Source organism: Suillus fuscotomentosus (assembly GCF_016647785.1).
Source record: "Suillus fuscotomentosus strain FC203 chromosome Unknown F5891scaffold_45, whole genome shotgun sequence".
NCBI lineage: Eukaryota > Fungi > Basidiomycota > Agaricomycetes > Boletales > Suillaceae > Suillus > Suillus fuscotomentosus.
In genome coordinates, this window is record NW_024539557.1 from 39,940 (window position 1) to 59,008 (window position 19,069).

The 19,069-nt window shown below is 47.8% G+C and overlaps 8 protein-coding genes and 1 non-coding gene across 9 annotated transcripts; 4 read left to right on the forward strand and 5 right to left on the reverse strand.

The window, feature by feature from the left end:
• Positions 1–1,534: 1,534 nt before the first annotated feature.
• Positions 1,535–3,194, forward strand: F5891DRAFT_520716 (uncharacterized protein). Its single transcript, XM_041372125.1, has 2 exons — positions 1,535–1,758; positions 1,813–3,194. The coding sequence occupies exons 1-2, from the start codon at positions 1,749–1,751 to the stop codon at positions 3,093–3,095; spliced, it is 1,293 nt and encodes a 430-aa protein (XP_041223099.1). The 5' UTR covers positions 1,535–1,748; the 3' UTR covers positions 3,096–3,194.
• A 98-nt stretch (positions 3,195–3,292) lies between these two features.
• F5891DRAFT_956963 (UbiE family methyltransferase) lies at positions 3,293–4,129 on the reverse strand (the record flags this gene model as incomplete). The annotated part of the gene is made up of 1 exon (XM_041375442.1): positions 3,293–4,129. One exon carries the CDS (start codon positions 4,127–4,129, stop codon positions 3,293–3,295), a length of 837 nt encoding a protein of 278 aa, XP_041223100.1.
• Positions 4,130–4,853: 724 nt separating this feature from the next.
• Positions 4,854–6,678, reverse strand: F5891DRAFT_1279979 (uncharacterized protein; the record flags this gene model as incomplete). The annotated part of the gene is made up of 2 exons (XM_041370382.1): positions 6,147–6,678; positions 4,854–5,252 (listed from the first exon to the last, which is right to left on the reverse strand). The coding sequence occupies exons 1-2, from the start codon at positions 6,510–6,512 to the stop codon at positions 4,854–4,856; spliced, it is 765 nt and encodes a 254-aa protein (XP_041223101.1). The 5' UTR covers positions 6,513–6,678.
• A 1,051-nt stretch (positions 6,679–7,729) lies between these two features.
• Positions 7,730–8,657, forward strand: F5891DRAFT_957075 (kinase-like domain-containing protein; the record flags this gene model as incomplete). The annotated part of the gene is made up of 5 exons (XM_041375450.1): positions 7,730–7,918; positions 7,970–8,011; positions 8,065–8,091; positions 8,140–8,355; positions 8,439–8,657. Coding segments are annotated over 5 exons (693 nt in total), but the record flags the coding sequence as incomplete, so codon positions are not given.
• Positions 8,658–9,557: 900 nt separating this feature from the next.
• Positions 9,558–10,705, forward strand: F5891DRAFT_1129860 (nucleoside phosphorylase domain-containing protein; the record flags this gene model as incomplete). Its single annotated transcript, XM_041364451.1, is given in 6 exon segments — positions 9,558–9,573; positions 9,607–9,685; positions 9,739–9,760; positions 9,823–9,999; positions 10,019–10,359; positions 10,408–10,705. 6 exon segments carry the CDS (start codon positions 9,558–9,560, stop codon positions 10,703–10,705), a joined length of 933 nt encoding a protein of 310 aa, XP_041223103.1.
• A 493-nt stretch (positions 10,706–11,198) lies between these two features.
• F5891DRAFT_1129861 (uncharacterized protein) lies at positions 11,199–11,926 on the reverse strand (the record flags this gene model as incomplete). The annotated part of the gene is made up of 4 exons (XM_041364452.1): positions 11,199–11,251; positions 11,302–11,422; positions 11,478–11,559; positions 11,607–11,926. The coding sequence occupies 4 exons, from the start codon at positions 11,924–11,926 to the stop codon at positions 11,199–11,201; spliced, it is 576 nt and encodes a 191-aa protein (XP_041223104.1).
• Positions 11,927–13,163: 1,237 nt separating this feature from the next.
• Positions 13,164–15,258, reverse strand: F5891DRAFT_1149336 (TIP49 C-terminus-domain-containing protein). Its single transcript, XM_041365092.1, has 7 exons — positions 15,016–15,258; positions 14,746–14,965; positions 14,370–14,611; positions 14,011–14,316; positions 13,799–13,959; positions 13,608–13,748; positions 13,164–13,558 (listed from the first exon to the last, which is right to left on the reverse strand). Exons 1-7 carry the CDS (start codon positions 15,208–15,210, stop codon positions 13,390–13,392), a joined length of 1,434 nt encoding a protein of 477 aa, XP_041223105.1. The 5' UTR covers positions 15,211–15,258; the 3' UTR covers positions 13,164–13,389.
• Positions 15,259–15,530: 272 nt separating this feature from the next.
• Positions 15,531–16,793, reverse strand: F5891DRAFT_956999 (uncharacterized protein; the record flags this gene model as incomplete). The annotated part of the gene is made up of 4 exons (XM_041375443.1): positions 15,531–15,841; positions 15,898–16,534; positions 16,582–16,618; positions 16,666–16,793. 4 exons carry the CDS (start codon positions 16,791–16,793, stop codon positions 15,531–15,533), a joined length of 1,113 nt encoding a protein of 370 aa, XP_041223106.1.
• A 232-nt stretch (positions 16,794–17,025) lies between these two features.
• F5891DRAFT_t89 lies at positions 17,026–17,130 on the forward strand. Its single transcript has one exon. It is a non-coding gene; the product is annotated as a tRNA-Met (tRNA).
• Positions 17,131–19,069: the final 1,939 nt, after the last annotated feature.

The following is a 19,069-nucleotide window of genomic DNA, read 5'->3' on the forward strand; positions in this document are numbered from 1 at the left end:
CATCGAGATGACGGGATATACAACGAGCAAGGCTGTCTGGCTTCCATCCCTTCCAGCTTAGCTGCCTTTTTCTTCACATGTCTGGACAATCGAAGCTGTATGAAGTCATGTAAAATGGCTGGTATGTATATGATATGCAGACAACGCACAATATTTAGCAGTTCTGCCTTTGCAATGTTCCTTGTGCAATTGTCCTCAGTTCCCCTCGAGCCGAATTTTGGAACCAGCACAAACAACCTAGCGGTCTCGAACCAAGCTGTATAATGATTCAGTTGCAGAGTTTTGTCACTCTTAGTGTGTACGACGAGCACGTAACGTACGTAACGCGCATCGGTTGTTGCATTCGCAATTTTGAACGAGTATAGCAACTATTGCATGTTGCTTGCAGACCGGTCATGCATACATGACTGGTCGACCAGTGCGTCCGAAACAGACATTCTCTGAATCTTGAGGTCGTTCTTGTTCACGTGATCTAAACACCTCCTAGTCAGCCCCCAAGAGTCTGGACATGTCAGCCTTGTATCATTTGGCTGGTCAGCCCACCCCGTCAGCCATGCACTCGTGACAATACAAAAGACCTGGGCTTCTGATCTTGACACTACATCTTCTAGATCCTGCATCTTATGTTCTTTCCCCGATCTTCTATCGCCGCACTTAAAGCCTTTGTTACCGTTCTTCTTCTACCTCAGTTTCACTACCCATCGACCATGCACGTCCAGAACCGCCCCGGCTCTACTTCGAGTTCCCTCTTGGCTCCACCAGACGCTCTTATCGAAGAAGATATCCTATCAGCTGGAAAGGCTCGTAGGCCTGGGCCGAAAGCTACACCTCGCCTGCGCACATCCAACACACACATACCTTTGCTTCCTAAACCTTACTACGGACATATTCCCAAAGCGCCTAAACCCGACGTCCACGTCTTCCTCCCTCCACCATATAGCGAGTCTGCATCATTCCTCGCCGTTCCAAATAACACACCTGCGACCACGCCACCCCCGCCTCCACTCAGTAGCAGTAGCAGCTCAGATGATTCTGTTATACTCAGTACGCCCAACATCTTTTCTGGCGGTCGATCAGGACTAGTGGGCCTCGGTTTCGAAGGTCTAGAGAAAGGGGGAGGTGGGGTATTTGACGGGCTCGGAAGGCTTAGCGAAAGCTTCAGGTTATCCGAATCCTCGTCTGGGGAAGAGGGATCCAGCCAAGTTCGGCCGAAAGCGGTTGTGCGGCCCAAGAAGAGACATGACGTATTTTTCCCGTGCCCACACCACTCTAGGTCGCTATCGCCTGTGTCGTTCTTAGCACGTGCACTGCCCAACACTGCGGTGATGCAGTTCCGAGTTCATTGTCGGGATGATAGCGGATCACCTACGCCTTGTATGAAGCATGATCCTAGTAGGAGCACGGTGTCGACTGAGTTGAAGCGAGCTGCTGGAATGGAGCGTCGGGCATCGTTGCGTCGGTGTAGTAGTATGAGTGGATGGCGGTAGTAGTAAATATGGACAAATAAGTTACTTTTGTGACTAGTTGTCAAGGAGATGAATGCACGTTGGGTGTGTCCTTGGAGAGTTACTCTTTCAGAAAGTCATTTTGACTTTTCTTTCTTTTTTTTTGTATTTTTTGCCTTTCTTTCGAGCAGACATAACAGACAAAGCCGGTCTTTTGTCTAAAAGGAAAGGACAAGCGAAATTGACGAGGTACTTATATAAGTATACTGCCACGACTAAACCACGACCGTCCAAACGAATAGTATGCAAAAAGGTATGTAGGCGACGACCACAACGATGACGACGAGGGGGCTAAATAATCGTTTAGATCAAGCTGCTCTACGTTCTTCCCCTCCATTTCCATCACCAGGTTCTTCATTTCTACCACCTCCCACACCTGGACCACATGAATTCGCTCGTAGGAAATCATCAAAGAAAGATTTTGAAGACGTTACTACCGCTGCCAATGGCCTCAACAGCGGTCAGGCCACACCAAACGGCGCGGTAAGTCCCCAACGAGCGTCTCTGGCTTTCTTCCGCTCCTTCCTTCCGCGCTTTATCATTTCCATACTGAACGTTCCTCGTTCTCTCTTCCACCTACTACCCTTCCAGGAATCAACTCCAACAACAGAATCTCCGAGTACATCTTTTCTAGATCCTCCTCCTCGATTGTTCGACTCCCACGATACAGAAGACCACAGCCACCGTCTAAGCACCCATTCCGTCACTTCTCTTACCTCCTCCCGTCCCGCACCACCATCACCAGCAATCTCCCGTCGTGCATCAGGCCTATCCCGTACCTCCTCAAAATCTCGTTCTCGCCCAGTCTCAGACGCCAATTCTCGCATACAACGCCCCATATCCGCAGCACTCTCCCCCAATGCAGCACTCTCTCGCACACCCAGTGGACGTCGTATCAAAGATATCCTCGGCATGTCAGCAGTAACAGAGATCAAAGGCAAAGAACCAGATATAGCACCCACCGAGACTAGAATCCTCATTAAAATCCGCGACTATGCGTTTACGCCTTCAGATCCGCGATTTTCTGGTGAAGGGTCGAATGTACCCCGTGCAAATCGTCCCAAAGTCCTTGCTCGCCGTTTGCGCGGGTCGTCCTCGTCGACGTCCTCTTCGATTTCCACGTCATCAGCAGAAGAGGAAGACGAGCAGTGGGAAGATGAGAATGATAACAATGGTTGGGGAGGTTTCAAGTGGGGGTTTCAGAAATTGCAATCTGGTTGGGGCCTTGGCTCGCATTCATCCTCTTCCGAGGACTTTCCTTCGAGAACTGACTTTGCCCGTAACTTTGGAGATGGAAGTGGTGATGATGAGAGTGAGGTGTATGAGGAGCCAGATGAGTTTCCTGAGAATCAAGACGAAGATGAGGAGATGGAGGGAGAGCCTATGTTAAGCCCTGGCCTTTACCGTGCACTGTATTCCTTCGAGCCAGAAGGAACTGCGGAGATGAAACTTGATGAAGACCAGATCGTCCGTGTGGTCGGACGAGGCGGTGGAGTTGGATGGGCCGTGGTTGTGAAAGAGGACACTGGTTCGCATGCCCTCGTACCGGAGAGTTATCTAGAGGTCGTCAAACTGGACGGGGACGATTAAGACTGAGAGTTCGTGCAGGCACGAGCTACGTCGTTTGTATCTTCTATCATCTTCGTTCTTGCGATCACTTTCTTACGCTTGCTATTTCTTTTGTATGTGGAACCCTTGTCATTTATCTGCTGCATCCTTTGTTTGCATTACATTTTCCGATATTTCTGATAATAATAATCAAATCCGTGTATATCGGTTGCCTGCCATCAGTCGACACGACAGATGATTTCACCGTGTAAGATCGCGAACCAGCCATCCTCTGATTTACCCCATTCCGTCCATGTATCTGCGATTCTATTCAGCTTCTCCTCGTCTGCAAGGCCACTCTTGAGCGCCATCGTCTTGAAACTCGACGAAAGCGTCCGATCAGCCCACAGCCGACTCCACCACTCCCGCTCGTCAGGGGTACTGTAACACCACGTCCCAGCCGAAGTCGTGATCTTGTCTCTCGCAAACCCTGCTCCCAACGCCCAACTCACCAACCTCCTCCCCGCATTAGGTTCTCCCCCATTAGCACGCGCCACAAGCTGATACGTATCCGTCCACTCCGTCATCCCAGCAGAAGCAGGAAACCAAGTCATCGCCGCAAAATCCGTCTCTCTAACAGCAACGATCCCTCCAGGCTTCGTAACAGCCCTCATCTGCATCAGAGCCTCCGATACCCTCTCCCGATCGATATGCTGCAACACCTGATGCGCATGCACGATATCAAATTGACGATTTTTAAACACCTCTTCTAGTTGAAAGATATCCCCGATTTTGAACTCTACGTTCGTGATCCCTCGCGATGCGGCTGTTTCGCGAGCTTGGGTGAGGATGTCTCCGGGGGAAGGCTCGATGCCTGTGATGTGTCCTGTGGGCCCGACGAGGGTGGCGAAATCGAGGGTGATGGTGCCCGGCCCGCAGCCTATGTCGAGGATGTGCATGTTTGGTTGTATGTATGGCAGGAGGTAGGATGCGGAGTTTTGTACGGTGCGCCAGCTGTGGGAGCGTAGGACGGATTCATGGTGTCCGTGTATGTAGATTGCGGTGGTTTCTGGCATTTGATCTCTGTGAGGGGAAGGTTAGACGCTCCGAGTCAGTCAAAAACACAGGGGTTGTGTATGTCTGTTTGTGCGACCTGAGAGGCTATAGGCTACTATCCCTTCCACTGCAATCGGCACCCCACAGAAGTCGGCAGTCACGCAAATGTCACTGTGAGTCATGATATGTCACGTAGGCCAATTTTAAAGTCAGTTCGGCAGTCAAGCAAGTGGGCAAGGTCAATGAATATTCGTTCGAATGAGCAAGTATAGTATTGAATAGTAGATATACATAAGTACGAGGGCGACTGTTATTAGTGCCATAGTTGTAAAATCAAGGTGGATACATAGGGAGACCATGTGCATTGTAACATGACAAAACCCCACTCACATTCTGTTCTTTTGCTGCAGTATAACCCATTTGCAATTCTCTGAACTGGAACCTGAATGCGTGGCTCATATGTCGGGTCTGACGAAGCTCGCAGCTTTCCTCGTCTACTGCTGCTAACTTAAACTTGCGAATGCGGACTAGGGCTCCATGAAAAACTCGGCTCGAGGTTTATGACATGTTTTTAACTCAGGCCTATCCTCGAGGGGTTTTTGACACGAGTTAAAAACTAGTTTTTGACAAGTTTTTTACACAGTCTAGAAACCAGTTTTTCAAGCTATTCTAACATGTTTGAGCTACGACAAAGTGAATGCCTATTGTACAGGCCCTCCCAAAGGCAACATCGAAGTATCAGATTCATTCTGTGGAGGTGCTGTGTGGGAGCCTTCTAACAAGGCATGTACCCACTTTCTTCTTTGCAGACTTGTAGTGATACACTGCAGCACGCCATAGATCCTTGGCCCATTTTTGGAGCAATGCCAACTCTGGAAACTCCTCCAATGTAGCAGTAAGGACATCCACAACAACAATGAGGCCAGGCCCACGCTCTTGAAACTCGAATGGACAAGGTGCAGACTCATCCTTGCGGCCCTTTGGTGCAAAGGTGACTTCTAACACATTATTCAGTGCTGCTTCTGCACTGCCGTATAGCTCAACTTTCTCTGGATTAGGTGCGAGGTTCTTAAAGTGATACCTGGAGTTACCCAGAGGGATGCAGTCTGGGAGGTGAGTGAGCATAGCTCGTAGGTGCTTGAGCTGTGAATCATTGTTGGCAATGGTGGTGAAGAAACTCGTGGGTGGTAGTGTGCTTGCATTCAATGGGGGCTCAAATTATTCTACTTTTTTGATATTTTGGGATTTTCGGCCACTCGAATGTCAAAGTATGACATGACTTGTTCCGAAGGCATCAGATACATGATACATACAATATTTAGGGTTATTGACAGGTATTTGACACCTGAATATCAACCTCCGTTCTTGACATGTTTTTAACATGTTAAAAACACGTTAAAAACCCGGAGTGTTTTTAACATCGTAGTTTTTCACGGAGCCCTAATGCGGACGCGCAGCGCTGCACCAGTCGGCACTTCCAAAGTGGGGGTGCAATTTAAAACTCCGTCATGGCATGTATCGGCAGGTGACATTTCTGCGTGACTTCGGCACTTTCGACTATCTCACTCAATTCTGCTTTAATTGTGGTCGTTCAACCTCGTAATGAGTTGTATTAGAGAGAGAATGATACAGATGTTAAGAATTTTGTGTTTAAGTAGCTAGAAATATGAGTTTTGTGAAAGTGCCGACTTCTGTGGGGTGCCGATTGCAGTGGAAGGGATAGTAGTATAAGTGGCGTGGACGCCAATTATCACACGCTTACGATATTCCCAGGATAATGTGTTTCTTGACGGCTCTGGCAGGGTCTACCTGTAGTGTCGTGGGCAGAAGTAAATTAGCCTCTCGGCAGTTGGCAGAATGGCAGTTGGCAGAATGGCAGAAGTCGGCAAAATGTATTGTGAGTGTTTTTAGCTCTTTTCAGCTATGTTTATACTATGGCAAAAATAGTTTCAACTACTACATCGAGGCTATGCCTTCTGACGTCAAAAGTGCATCAACATTCCACCCTGATACATCGTTTGAGCTTCGATTGAGTACCTCAGTCTCTTTAACGAAGCCAGTTGGTGTGATACCTTTGTTAACCCTTTCTAGCTCACTCCAGTCAACGAGGCCGCCATCCAGAACATCTGGCACATCACCTGCAAACAAACTACCGCTTGCCTCATCATTTTCTCGCGCTTGGCCAGCCTCCCGCGTCTCACGCTCGAATCTTTCAAATCCATCCACCAACTCCTCATCTGTAATTGATTCCGGACCTGCAAGATAATCCTGGTCATCAGAGTCTGTTGCGAGGGGAGGGATCCATGCAAATGATCTTTGTAGCTCGTCAGCGAGAGCAATGTCGAGTCCGTTTTTTTGTAGCAAGGTAGCCACGAACTTCTGCGCGAGTACGATCAGGGGCATTGGGACATGTTTTTTGGTTAATTAAATGTTTGAGATGGTTATCATCACGGCCCTCAATGGATGCCGAGCAGTAGTTGCATGACTCATGTGAAGAAGTAGCGGTTTGAGTTGTTTTTGACTTTCTCCCCAATAACAGAGTGGTCAGACACAAGTTTTTGGACAGGACAGCCCTTGGACTTTGAGGCCATGGTAACAACCACCAAGATACATTCTAAGTTTTCTAACATATGTCAAATTTTTACTGTTTGTTAGTCGGAACAAATACTAGGTCATAATATTTCTGCCGACTTCTGCCAACCACCTTCGACCTACTGCCGGCAATTGCCACTTGGCAATTGCCACCGGCAGAATGGCAGCATTCTGCCAACAACACTATCTACCTGGCTCACTTTGGTCGTCTCTCCAATATTTTTGCCTGAGGACAAGCCCCTATATCTGGTTCCTTTGAACTGAGGTACATAGCGCCCGAACTCCTCACCCCTGTTGTAGATGCAGGGGCCTCAAAATCGAGTAAGGCTGGAGATATTTATTCGTTTGGCTGTCTCATGATCCAAGTGTGTTCTCACACTATTCCAAGCCCCCATATCACCTGATATTCCCTAGGTGTTGTTAGGAAAGATACCTTATTGCTGGATTCGGGATGCCAGCGAAGTTCTTCCAGAAAGAGTCAAAGGTGCACATCCCTTCCACATGGAACAGGTATGTTTCAAAATGTGCTCTACTGGAGGCTTGAAGTTATTGATAAATCGGATATCAATGAAATGTATATGACCTTTGGGAAACAATGTCTGTCAGTTGAAAGCGAGGCCCATCCGGCGATTGAGGATGTCTTTTGCTTTTTCTTAATCCAAAGCATTGGGTAGGTCGTCTAATGTGCATGCATGTTTCTATACTTACCGATTATAGTGCGGCTGACTTGACGAATTCTATCAATCGGATCAATAAGTATGCCATGAACTGTGGAGGATTTGTGGATGTCTACAGATGCCAGCTTGTGTTGGACTCGACGACTGTCCTCGTACAGCAAGCTGTTTCCCATTACCAGGCCCCTCGTGGATGCGTTGATGTGAGTACAAAACAAGCAATTCCTATCACTTTTCCAATGATGTTTAGGTCACAGTCAAGGCGTTCAAACCGATGAAAGGGGTCGAGATACCCAGATTAATCAAGGTCGGTGGAAATCACCTGCATCCTCATTCTACTGACCAGTTACTCACCAGCGATTTTTTCGGGAGATCAAAATATTGTTGACACTTAATCATGAAAATATTGTACCTCTCTGGGGAGTTGCACGTCTATTCGGGGTTCTCCCTGCCCTAGTTTTGCCGTGGCTAAAGAATGGTACCCTGACCGAATATCTGCAGAATCGACACAAAGAACTTTCTCGTGGCCAACAGTTTGCACTGGTGCGCTGAAGTCGTTACCTCATAACAACAACAGTACTAAAGACGCTTCAGCTTAGAGATGTAGCTCGCGGCCTTGAATATTGTTGGTCCAATGTTTGCAATTTACATGAAGCATAGCTGACACAGATCTGGTAGTCCATTCGCAGCAGATTGTCCATGGAGACTTGAGTGGTGTGCGTACACCTCACCAAATTTGTAACTTCCCAACTTAAACCTTTTAGTACAACGTCCTTATCGACGATGGAAAAGCACGCCTCACTGATTTCGGTTTATCAGCTCTCATTCCGGCGAGAATGAGTCAAGCCTTATTACCTACCGTTGCTGGAGGCACCCTGCAATGGATGACACCCGAATACTTGACGGCAGATACCAGCGACGTGTCATCCATGTTCTCTCAGGCAAGCAATGTATACTCTTTCGGAGGGATCATGCTTCAGGTGTGTGCGTGTTGGCATTCACACCCTCCAATACTCGATGTCATAAACATACTATTGTCCAATGTGCTCATCCACAGCTTCAGGTGTTGGAGGGAAAGATCCCATACCACTACATCGCCAATACTTTTGCTATAGTTGGTAAAATATCACAAGGGATTACGCCTCGCAGGCCGGCTGCACCTGTGATCATCGACGACGACTGGAATTTCATCCAGAAATGTTGGTCACAACATGCGGTATCTCGTCCATCTGCCACAGACATTATTGCAATTGTGGAGGCAAGGGCTATGATTGTTGTGTAAACGAGTACAGAAAAACTGTTCAATATTCAATGTATCTATATCAGGGTAGACCTCAGGCGAAAGTGAATCAGCAACAAAAAGTGATATCTCTTACGCTGCATCTAGCATGAGATTCTACAATACAAAGTAAGTTTTTTCTTCTGTTCGTTCGTCGACTGCCAAGCGGAAAAAAACCATAGCTATTTGCTGATTGTAGGTATTGATTGGGTGATAGTACATTACAAAACGAACAACAGCAATAATCGGAGTCTTGGGTAAACAAATCGTAGTAAGAAGTGTCATATGAATCGAATCGATACACCCACTCGTTTGACGGGCGAGACTCGAAGCTCGATAGGCTATGATGACATCATGGTCGTGATGCGGGTGAAGATCTTCAGATTCGACACCGTTGTCCCAATTCACAGTTGGTTCTATGCGCTGAAGGCTAGAACAAGATCGTGATTATGCTCGATGGAGAAAAGAATCGCGGCGAGCAATGGTGAGCGACGCCAATCGCTGTCAAATACATGATGGCCTGATGAAGTCTGCAGAGGTCTGGACCATGTCCTGGTATTGCGGGTCGAACAACATGACTACGTCTCGATTGTGCTTGGTGGAGTAAGAATCAGAGCGAACGAAGGTGGGTGCTTGTATCAGGCTGGGCGACGTCGAAAAAGTCGATGTTGCTAGCTGAAGGTAGTTGATCATGATGATGGTCGACTTTCAAACCGTGCAAGGTCAAAACAGTACCTGTAAATTTGAGACGTGGCCAAGTTGAGGATAAGATACCTGAGAGAGCGTGGGAGCTCCAATTCAAAGCCAATTTGGTACTTGTCCTTATAAGTCTTATCTATCGATTGATCGAACGTTTTGACTTGCAAAATAAAATGTCCCCATATCGAGTTTTTTTCTGATACCATGACTTCCAAGGATGGTTGGTCTTGTCTTCCTTCAACCGCATATTCAGCTCCTCATGACAACTTCACAGTGCTCGTCGGTGTCATCGGTGGTAGTGGGCTATACCATCTTGATAACCTGACTTTCGTGTGAGTTGTGACATAAACAAGCTGTGTTCTGTAGCTCATGACAAGCACCTCAGCGAGAAAGTCAACCCAGAGACTGTTCGTTTTCATCCTTTGGGAGTCTTCATGATTTTGATCGATCTGCATTGCCGTCTTTTCAGCCTTGGGGATACCCATCTTCACCCATCACCATTTGTTCGCTACCTTCAGGATCAAAGATCGCCTTCCTGGCTCGTCACGGGCATCACCATTCAATTGCGCCTTCAGCAGTCCCTTCTCGCGCTAACATCGCAGCTTTGAAGTCCTTGGGAGTCCGGGTTATTCTCGCATTCAGTGCTGTTGGCTCGCTCCGCGAAGGAGATCGCCCCGGGATCTTTTGCCATCCCTACTCAGATCATTGATCGCACCAAGGGCATACGTCCAGCCAGCTTCTTTGAGGGCCTGAAGATAGTCGCTCATGCTGCATTTGGTGATCCGTATAGCGTGAAGTTGGTCCGCTGGCTGGAGGTAAGAGTAGAGAAGGCTCTTGCAGATGAAGGTAGAGGAGTGGCTCTCCATAAGGACAAGTGCATCGTTTGCATGGAAGGTCCTCAGTTCTCCACTAGGGCGGAGAGTATCATGTATCGAGCGTGGGGTGGGGATCTTATCAACATGAGTGCTTTGCCTGAGGCCAAGTTAGCTCGTGAGGCGGAATTGAGGTGATTTGACCACTCGCTTTGCTTTGACTTGACTGAGAAACCATCTAGCTATGCCTTAATCGCAACTGCCACAGACTATGATTCATGGCGTCCCCATTCGGAGGCAGTCACTGCCGCGGAAGTATTCAAGACCTTGCAGGATAATGCTAATACATCAAGGCACGTTGCAGCTGCTGTTCTTGAAGACCTTCACGCTGCCGCGTTAGATGGAGACATTCTGACTGAAGACAAGGGCAGTATGCGTTTCTCTATCATGCCAAGAGTTGGCGAACAAGACCAGGAGGATATCAAGAAGCTGGCCTTCATACTACCTGACTACTTCACGCCAGACAATGTTGCTAACTAGATGCTATCATCTCAGTGTTAGTTTAGAGTGGTGAATTCACCCACGATCTGGGTTTTCGTCGATACCACAGCACTTTTGAAAAATCAATCATTTCACCGCTTTAATCCGACTCGTTGGGAAAGCTCTTGTCTCGTGACATAGCATATGATACAGGTTTGAATGTAGATGTGAAGTGGGGGAGACTACTATGTACATAGTTCGTTCTACCGAGTTCGGACATTTCCTTTGGTATTACATAAATGTAAGAATAGCAAATGAAAAGGAATAATTAGGTACGAAGAACACGGAAATCAGGGAATCCCGACGGGGGACCATCAAATTCTGTTCATTGGAAGAAAGAAAATGGTACAATAAAGATCCTGCCTGATCCTTGAGTACTCGTTGTCCATGACAATTGGATCTATGTTACAGTATGAAGTAGTGAGCATGACTGCGAAGTTTGCCTCGGATGGTGGGCAATTTTGAGGTATGAAATGCGACACAATTTGTGTGTCTACAGGTTGTGCTCTGCAATGTAGCGCATGATGAGGAGCGAAGCCATAATGTCTGATGGTAGAGTTAGCTACTATCCAAGGATATAGACAACAGCAACCTGCCTATGGAAAGGTGACAATATGATTCGTGAATGGTCAGAGTGTTTCCGGAGACGCCATAAGCTGGCATGTGTGGTTGACGAAGTTCGTAATGAGCGACAAGGTAATTTTCTTCTGAAATACACTGTAGAAAAGACGGGTTTCAGGTAGGGTTGGTGGACAAAGCATATTGAACGTACCGACCACTCGTGGCCGTCTGCACTTTGGTGCTCCCATCTGTATTCCCGGCCATCACTCGCCCGAAATTTTCTGGAGAGGGATCTATGGTACATTAGGTTTGGCTGCAGCAACACAGGAGAACAGCATACCCTCCGAAAAAGGTTGTCTTTCGTAGGTATCTGTTCATCGGCATCGTCATGCTGGGCGCAGGAGGGTAGAAAAAACTGATATTTCCTAGTCCTCCTGCAGCACCCTCTGCAAACTCGAGTACCACTAAAGGCTGTCTCTCCAGATGCCGCGTATCTCCGTGTCGAGTTGAACGGCGTCCCATGTTGTATATAGCCAGAACGTTGTCGCTTCTGGCAGGAGAGCGTGGATGAGGTACGACACGTATGAACATGCGGTCGTAGATGTCATCATAATCAGAGCCAGTTACACGGCCTGTCCGATCCTCGAACATGTAGGGCATCTGAAGAGGTCTTGGCATGATACCTGTGGAGGTCCTAAATGATACAGTAGTCGGGACCCAAATGCGAAGCTAAAATATTGACCTGACAGAGGCCTCTTATATACAGTACCGCGCGTTGCATGACCTGTGCGGTTGCTTCCTCGGGTTAATAAGGTCCAAAAAGGGAGCCAAGTTAGACTCCGGATAGGCTGCGTCGTAAGTTAGCGCACATGGGGTATTCTGGTCTTCGCGGGGTTGCAAATTGCCCTGACAAAGTAGCACTGGATCATCTGCAGAGCGGAAAAGGGCACCTGCCTTAGAGTGCTGGTCGCGTCATTGTCTCGGCAACAAAATCCCCAGTTTGTGAAGCACGAGTCCCGTTCTCAGCGGATAACAATTAGCCATTGAGGAAAAGAATTTGAACGTGGGGGTACCGAGCCGAACAATGAATCAATGGGGTCTAAACCTTTCCTGTGTACAAAGTTGAGTCTGACGCCAATCCTTACGTGATTACCCTCGATGGTAACGCAATAAATGGAAGACTGCGAAGTCAATTGTCGCATCCAGCCAATAGGGTGCCTACCTGTACTCTTGCGCCATTACCAACGTGCGAAAATTTGTCCGCTCCAACAACATGTGTTGATAGGACATGTCACGAGCTCATGCTGACACGACTTGTGCCTGACAAAAAAGCGCAGGAACCAGGACCGGGACACCAGCGCAGTGGCATCTGTGGCTGCGCTTACTATGAGAGCACCGGATCCGGGCGCCAGACTGCCCAAGTCCTTGCATTTGCAACAATGATGGCCGGGGATCATCTTAAGCCCTATGTTCATCGGAAGCACTGCGCTCAACGGACGCAGTTCCATAGGAAAGATGCCAACAAAAGTGAACAGCTTAAATGCTTCACGTACCAGAAGGTTGAGCACGAGGATAGAGAGTCAGTGAAGTCGTGAGAAGCACATAAGCACATACAAGGTTCGCCTCTAAAAATATCATCAGATGTTTCAGTCTGACAACCGTAGACATAGTTTAGTGACGGTATTTTTTTCCTAAAAAGAGGGAAGTATTTAACATGTGGAATGCAGGCCATTCTTGGCGCGTTATGGCATTGTGAGAAGTACGCCCTAGGGTGACCGGGGCCGGAAGAACTCCAAGTAAGAAGGCGATGCGCGAGTGTGGAAAAGGAGTCTAGGGCATCAATGGTTCTTTTGGGGTTCCCCACCGATTGATTTCCCCACTGAATCAGAACATGATTGATGAAATAGAATCACGTGATTATAGTTGGCAGTATTTTTTCGGCGCAGGGAATCACTGACTTCGTTAAGGTACATACTCTTGGTCAGTTGAGACAAAATGATAGCACCCAGAAAAGACATTCTCAGACGAGAGGCAGTTTAGCAATCTGAGCACGCGAGACCACGAACAAGATGAACGGGATAATATAAAAGCGTACGGGAGAAGCTGTTGACAGGGGACGACATTCACCACATCTTTCCCCCGTCAAAGCCTCCGTCCGCGCCAATATTGGTTGCAGAAGTCTTTGCATCTAAGAACAACTCATTCATCTCTCCAATATCCTCCACTTCTATCTGATTTCTCCCGGAAAGACCAGCGAGAATTGAAGCTGGAGTAAGAAGTTGGAGAGCATATCTGTAAAGGCAGTCATGAGAGGTGCACTGTCAATTGAGGTGTCTCATACCGCATTGATCCTCGTTCACCCTCCTCTGCTATTCGCTCCAAGACCCCAGAACCCAATTTAAGACCTTCTACGTTTGCACGCAACTGTACCACCTTCCCGATCTGCTCGCGATTATATCCGTCAGTCTTCACAATAAGGCACCTTGACAAGGCAAATCAGTCAAAAATCTGCTACGAGGTTTGCAGACTAACCGATCCAACAAATCTACAGGAACACCATGAGGTGAGACGATGTCGGTCGTCCCTCGTACTAGTGCATTTCCACGATTGGTAGCAAGTATTACAGTAGGTGCCATAGGGGATTCAAGGAGGGCATTGAGATAGGTGAAGCACTCGATATCCAGCATATGCACCTAGGGAGAATGTTTAGCCTCACTCCTACAGCACCGTGAGAAGACAGATACCTCATCAATGAAAACTACGCCCGGAACAACCTCGGCAACGCCCTGGTCTACGTAGCCTTTGACCACCTTGTTGACTTCTCTTCGAAGTTTGTCTGTTACCTCCGTCCTTCCGCTTTTTACAAGACTACCCATGACGCTCATGATGTCTTGACCGCCTTGCGGACGCGCATTAGCGGCATCGAGATCACCGAGAGTAACGTCTTGGACAAGCTCTTTGCGCTTATGAACGTCACCTTTCGGTAATGGCACGTATGTTTCAGATTCGAGGTCGTAGGAGGAGGCATATGCATCGGATCGTCCAACTCTCTGCATAAAAAGAAATCAACTTGTGCATGCTTGATTCAACAATTCTGTCACACCTTAACTGCACCGGTGTTGGCTTCTACATAGATAACATCACCAACAACAATTTTCTCCTTCAGGATTGCTTCATAGATGGTGGGATCCAGTCGTAGCTGCTTGGTACCTTTGACAGTTTTAAGACCAACGATAACATGCGAGACTGTCTTTCCGTATCTGCTCAATGGGTTTTCAGATTCTGCGGGCGTAAGTTCGGTAACCTCTCCTTCGTAGACCTCTTTGGTTTCTTTTATCCGCAGACCTGTCGGAAAAGAATGTATTGAGTCCGAATTCGTAGATCCGAGCCAGGACATAGGCAATGTCATCTGCAGCACAACATAAAATACGTATTCACGAGAAACCCGACAGAGAACTCCAAACATCTAAGGTACTCACCGATTGCCCTCCTGAACGATTCTGCAAGTACCTCTGTCTTCTTCACCTCTGTGCTGTACACCTCAGAACCAACCATCGGGCAAAATGGCACCTTGGTTCCAAGCTCGTGCGATACTGCTAGAGCAAGGGCTGTTTTGCCTGTTCCCGGCGCGCCCACGAGAAGTAGCGCGCGCCCCGAAAATTTGCGGGATTTTACGAGATCCACCACCACACCACATGCCTACGAGCTTGGTCAATCCCAGGAGAAAGAGATAACAGTGTTATGATGACCTCTCGAGCATTAGTCTGGCCTATGAATCCTGCACCATCGGGTGCTGCAAGGCCATCTGATGTGAGCCCTAATCCTTTTATGTGCGAGTGAGGAGCGATTCTAGAGGAGCGAGCATTGGATGTTGCAGATGGTGGGGGTAAGGCGTTGTGAGCGACAGGTGCTGATGTAGATGGTGTTGCGCTTGTTGCTTTCATGATGGCTTTTCTTGGAACGCGTTGAAACGCGACAATCGTGACTGTCACTATATTATGTCAGCAGGAGGTTGTTTATTTCTAAAGCTGCTGCCAAACAAACTCCATGTACATCAATCATCCCTCGAGAAATTAATTAGAATTAGTCCGATGACTGTGTATTGCTTGATATTTCATCATTTTTAGAACGTTTTACTTAGACGGTTGACCAGTCAATAATTAACTTCATAACACGGCAGTACGATTGACTGGGAGATACTTATTCTGCAAGCCATGTACCCAATGTCGCAACTGCTAAGTCGTCTGAAAATTATGTTCAGATATTACCAGTCCGCAAAGCCAACAAGCCTCCCGTCCCATGTCCACCAAATCATCTCGTCTTCTTCTGGAATTTCCTCGCTCGATATTATCTCCGAATCTTCGGTTAGTCTCTGTCGGCTGCGAATCCATACACCTTCCACGTTTCCGCCTTTCTTTCTCTTCTTAACATCGTCTCTCGTTGGACGTTCCCCAGATTCCTCAAGAAACTGGTTTAGCAGTGCGTCAAAAGCACCGCTGAGTGTTTGCTTAGGCACCCACGCCGGGTGCATAAATTTTCGCGGAGCACGAAGCACTATGTGCGTTTGAGTTGGAGCTATTCATGGCACAGCGTTAGGGCATAGATAAAGTGTCAAAATTGTTACTACTGACCCATTTCGCTGGCCATGCCCTGCCCATCATTTTCTCCGCATGCGCTTGCAAGTGTGCGAGAGAGCAGGCGTTCTGCGGTGCGGAGGGCTTCGAGTTCTTGAGCATAAGTTGGAGACAGTAGGTGTGGTTGTGGTGGCGGAGAAGAAGAGAGAGAAGGTGTTCTAGATGGTGGTGGGGAGGGTGCTTGAGAAAATTCTTCAGATTCCGTCTCCGAAGCTACTTCTTCATCGCACAAGCTGTCACTGCTATCACTGTTAACGCATTCGCTTGAGTCGGTGTCGCCATCACAGCCTGAGTCTGAGTCTGAGTCTGACCCGTCTTCATTATCACTTTTCTCATCGTCATCCTCTGCTTCCTCTCCCTCACGTCCAGCTGGGGCATCCAAGCGATCATCTCGTTCTCCCCAGACCTTCGCTTCCAGAGCATCCACACCAACCATTACCCTGCATTTTGCAGATCCAGGTGTGGGACCAAGAACAACTGCGAGGTAGGCACGACCGGAACTTCGAGGATCTTTTGTCCCGCTGTGATAGGCAAACGCCGTAGAGAGGGCTGTAAATGTCGTATTGAGGTGTGACGCAAGGGTATCAAATGAATTGAGGAGCTCCTGACGCTTCTTCGCAGCTCTAGACGTGGTCTTTGTTGCGTCAGTGTTAAAGCCAGATAAGATAGCAAAGCACCTACATCGCCACCAGGCATCCGTGCCATCTGTATGACAGGACTATGCAAAAATCAGCAGGCGATTTGATTATCAGTGCTTGAGCTTACAAAGGAACCTGACTCTTCAAAAATAGAACATGGCCGACCAAGCTAATGCACAATCTGGCGGCCATAGAATCCGTCACAAGGTCGGCATCGAGTGTGATGGATGGAATCTTAGTAGGAGGAGCAAGCATTGCGGCAGGCTGTCTATCTGTATAGTTATCTTGTACTTCTTTGTGAGGCACGTCCCTTTCTAGCTTGCAATCAGAGAGTGCGAGGATACGCATGATTGGAGATCTGCAGCTGGTGCCAGTGGACGAGGTGACACAGCACATGTGACGCCACGCGATCCACGCGTTTTTGTCACGTGCTCAAAAATATTTTTAGCCCCAACCTCAGTAGTATTATTACGCCCAGTTGTTAGAAGCCCTGATGGCTCAGTTGGTTAGAGCGCAGGTCTCATACTATTTGTGTGACCGGTATCGTTACCGGGTAATCCTGAGGTCGCAAGTTCGAACCTTGCTCAGGGCATTACGTTTTTTCTTGGTGTATCCCTCGACCAAGCCACATCTAGTATCTAAATTCAAATGTTATTGCTCGTTTTCTCAACACACCGTTTCCAAACTTGTGCAATCTAAGTCTTTTTCGTTGATTCATGTGTACTGATCACTCGCGACATTCCCACTCCGTTGAACACGACCAGAACAGAACACAGAACGCCGAACACCAACCTCCTCCCTCACCTGATGTTGGAACTGGACGCTTGATGGTCATTTTATTGCGTGGACGGCTCATTGAGAAGCTCAAGGTCAGTACTAGTCTGTGATTACTCGTATATGTCTCCAATCTTGTAGTCTAGTTTGAATGCATTCAGTGCGCAGGGAACTCTTTCATACTGACGATATCAAAGTCCTAGGAATCCTTTCCGGTTCTCTAGGTCCTACTATGTCTGTAGTTCTTCCTATTCTGTCACGGAAAGCACCCCACTTGTCTCTCAGTCCTGTGTGTGGCATGGGTTCACCGCCTACAAGTTCAATACGATCACTTCCTTTGTTGGATCTGCCAGTGGTTCGGGTGCTTTCGGCTATTTAGGTCGCGGAGAGGCGAAACGCGCGACTAGCCGTGCTGAGCTTGGCAAGTATGCTGAGGACGAGGATGATATGTTTGGAAAGCCTGGAGGAACTAGTGAGTAATCTTAGGCCAGGCCGCCAATGTATGAATGATTTCGAACTCTAGCTTCTCAGCTCTCGAATAGCTTACGCAAACCCTGCAACTTAACACAAGTTTGTCGAACAAGCTGTGGGTATGGCTTATGCTTTATTTCGGACATCTCGTGGTGATTGATTTCACTGCAGCTCGGAGATGATTCGGTCCAAGACGATGATTTGACAGAGGCAAGCTTTTGTGCTGTCATCTATGATATTGGCTGATCAAATTCCTCAGATTGATGAGGGCTTGCTGAAGATGACCTTAAGACTAATCTCCAAATGCCCGGTTGTGCAACATGGTGAACCAACTCGTCGATGAACTGACACCCTCGGCGCCTAACTTCCAGCTGCGTGATGCTTGCGATCAACTCGTCAGTTGAATTTAACTCGATGGTTTTTATAGTCTGATGTATCGCCGCATTTCTAGATCAAGCAATCATGACGGGAAACTCACATGTGCTCATGCAGTTGATGTCTTCACATGGTATACTGACGATTTTGGAGGTACTGGAAGGTAAGTGCTCCAGGGATGCCATCATGAGGCTTCTTCACATCGTCAACTTGGTAAGTCAGCGACTTGATTTACATCCATGAACTTGACAGTGTTGGCTAGTTGGTCATGAGCGATTCTGCGTTTGTAGAAAGCTTCTGCCTTATCGGTGAGATTCCGGTGATGATGGGTATGTGTCGTAGCCCCAAAGAGGTTGATAACGAAGGATTTATCAATACAATGCAAGTTATACTCCAAAGAGATACCATTCTTATGCCGCGTGGAGGCGTCCAACTTTATCAGGCTACTCTACTGCACATCTGTGTTGACGTTGCAAGTCTTCATCTCGTGCGTGCTTGCCTGACTTCTGCATCAACCAACCGGCGGGTGAACACACCCATGACCGTCCCGGTCGATCCGTGTCAGCGGTGAGCTCTGCTGAACGAGGGAAAGTGGCTATCACCCCCTTTGCTCATGGACATCGATTCAGAGCCTAGTGTGTCTGCTGTCGTGCAGCCGCAGCGCCTGCGAGTCTTTGATTGGTCCAAAAACCTGGGGGGATTCAGCTTTTCAGGATTTTGTCACCGCGGCGGTTCTCTGTAACCTTAGTCGCGTCCGAGTGTTTGATATAACACTGCGGCCGCGACAGCTTCTGGTGAAATTCTTCTACTAGTCACGGTACCGAGTCCATACCGCATAGTCATAGATTCAGGGATGACTTTCGTTGTAAGTACTACTTAAGTTTGAACTCTATCCACGCGGCTGAATTTTG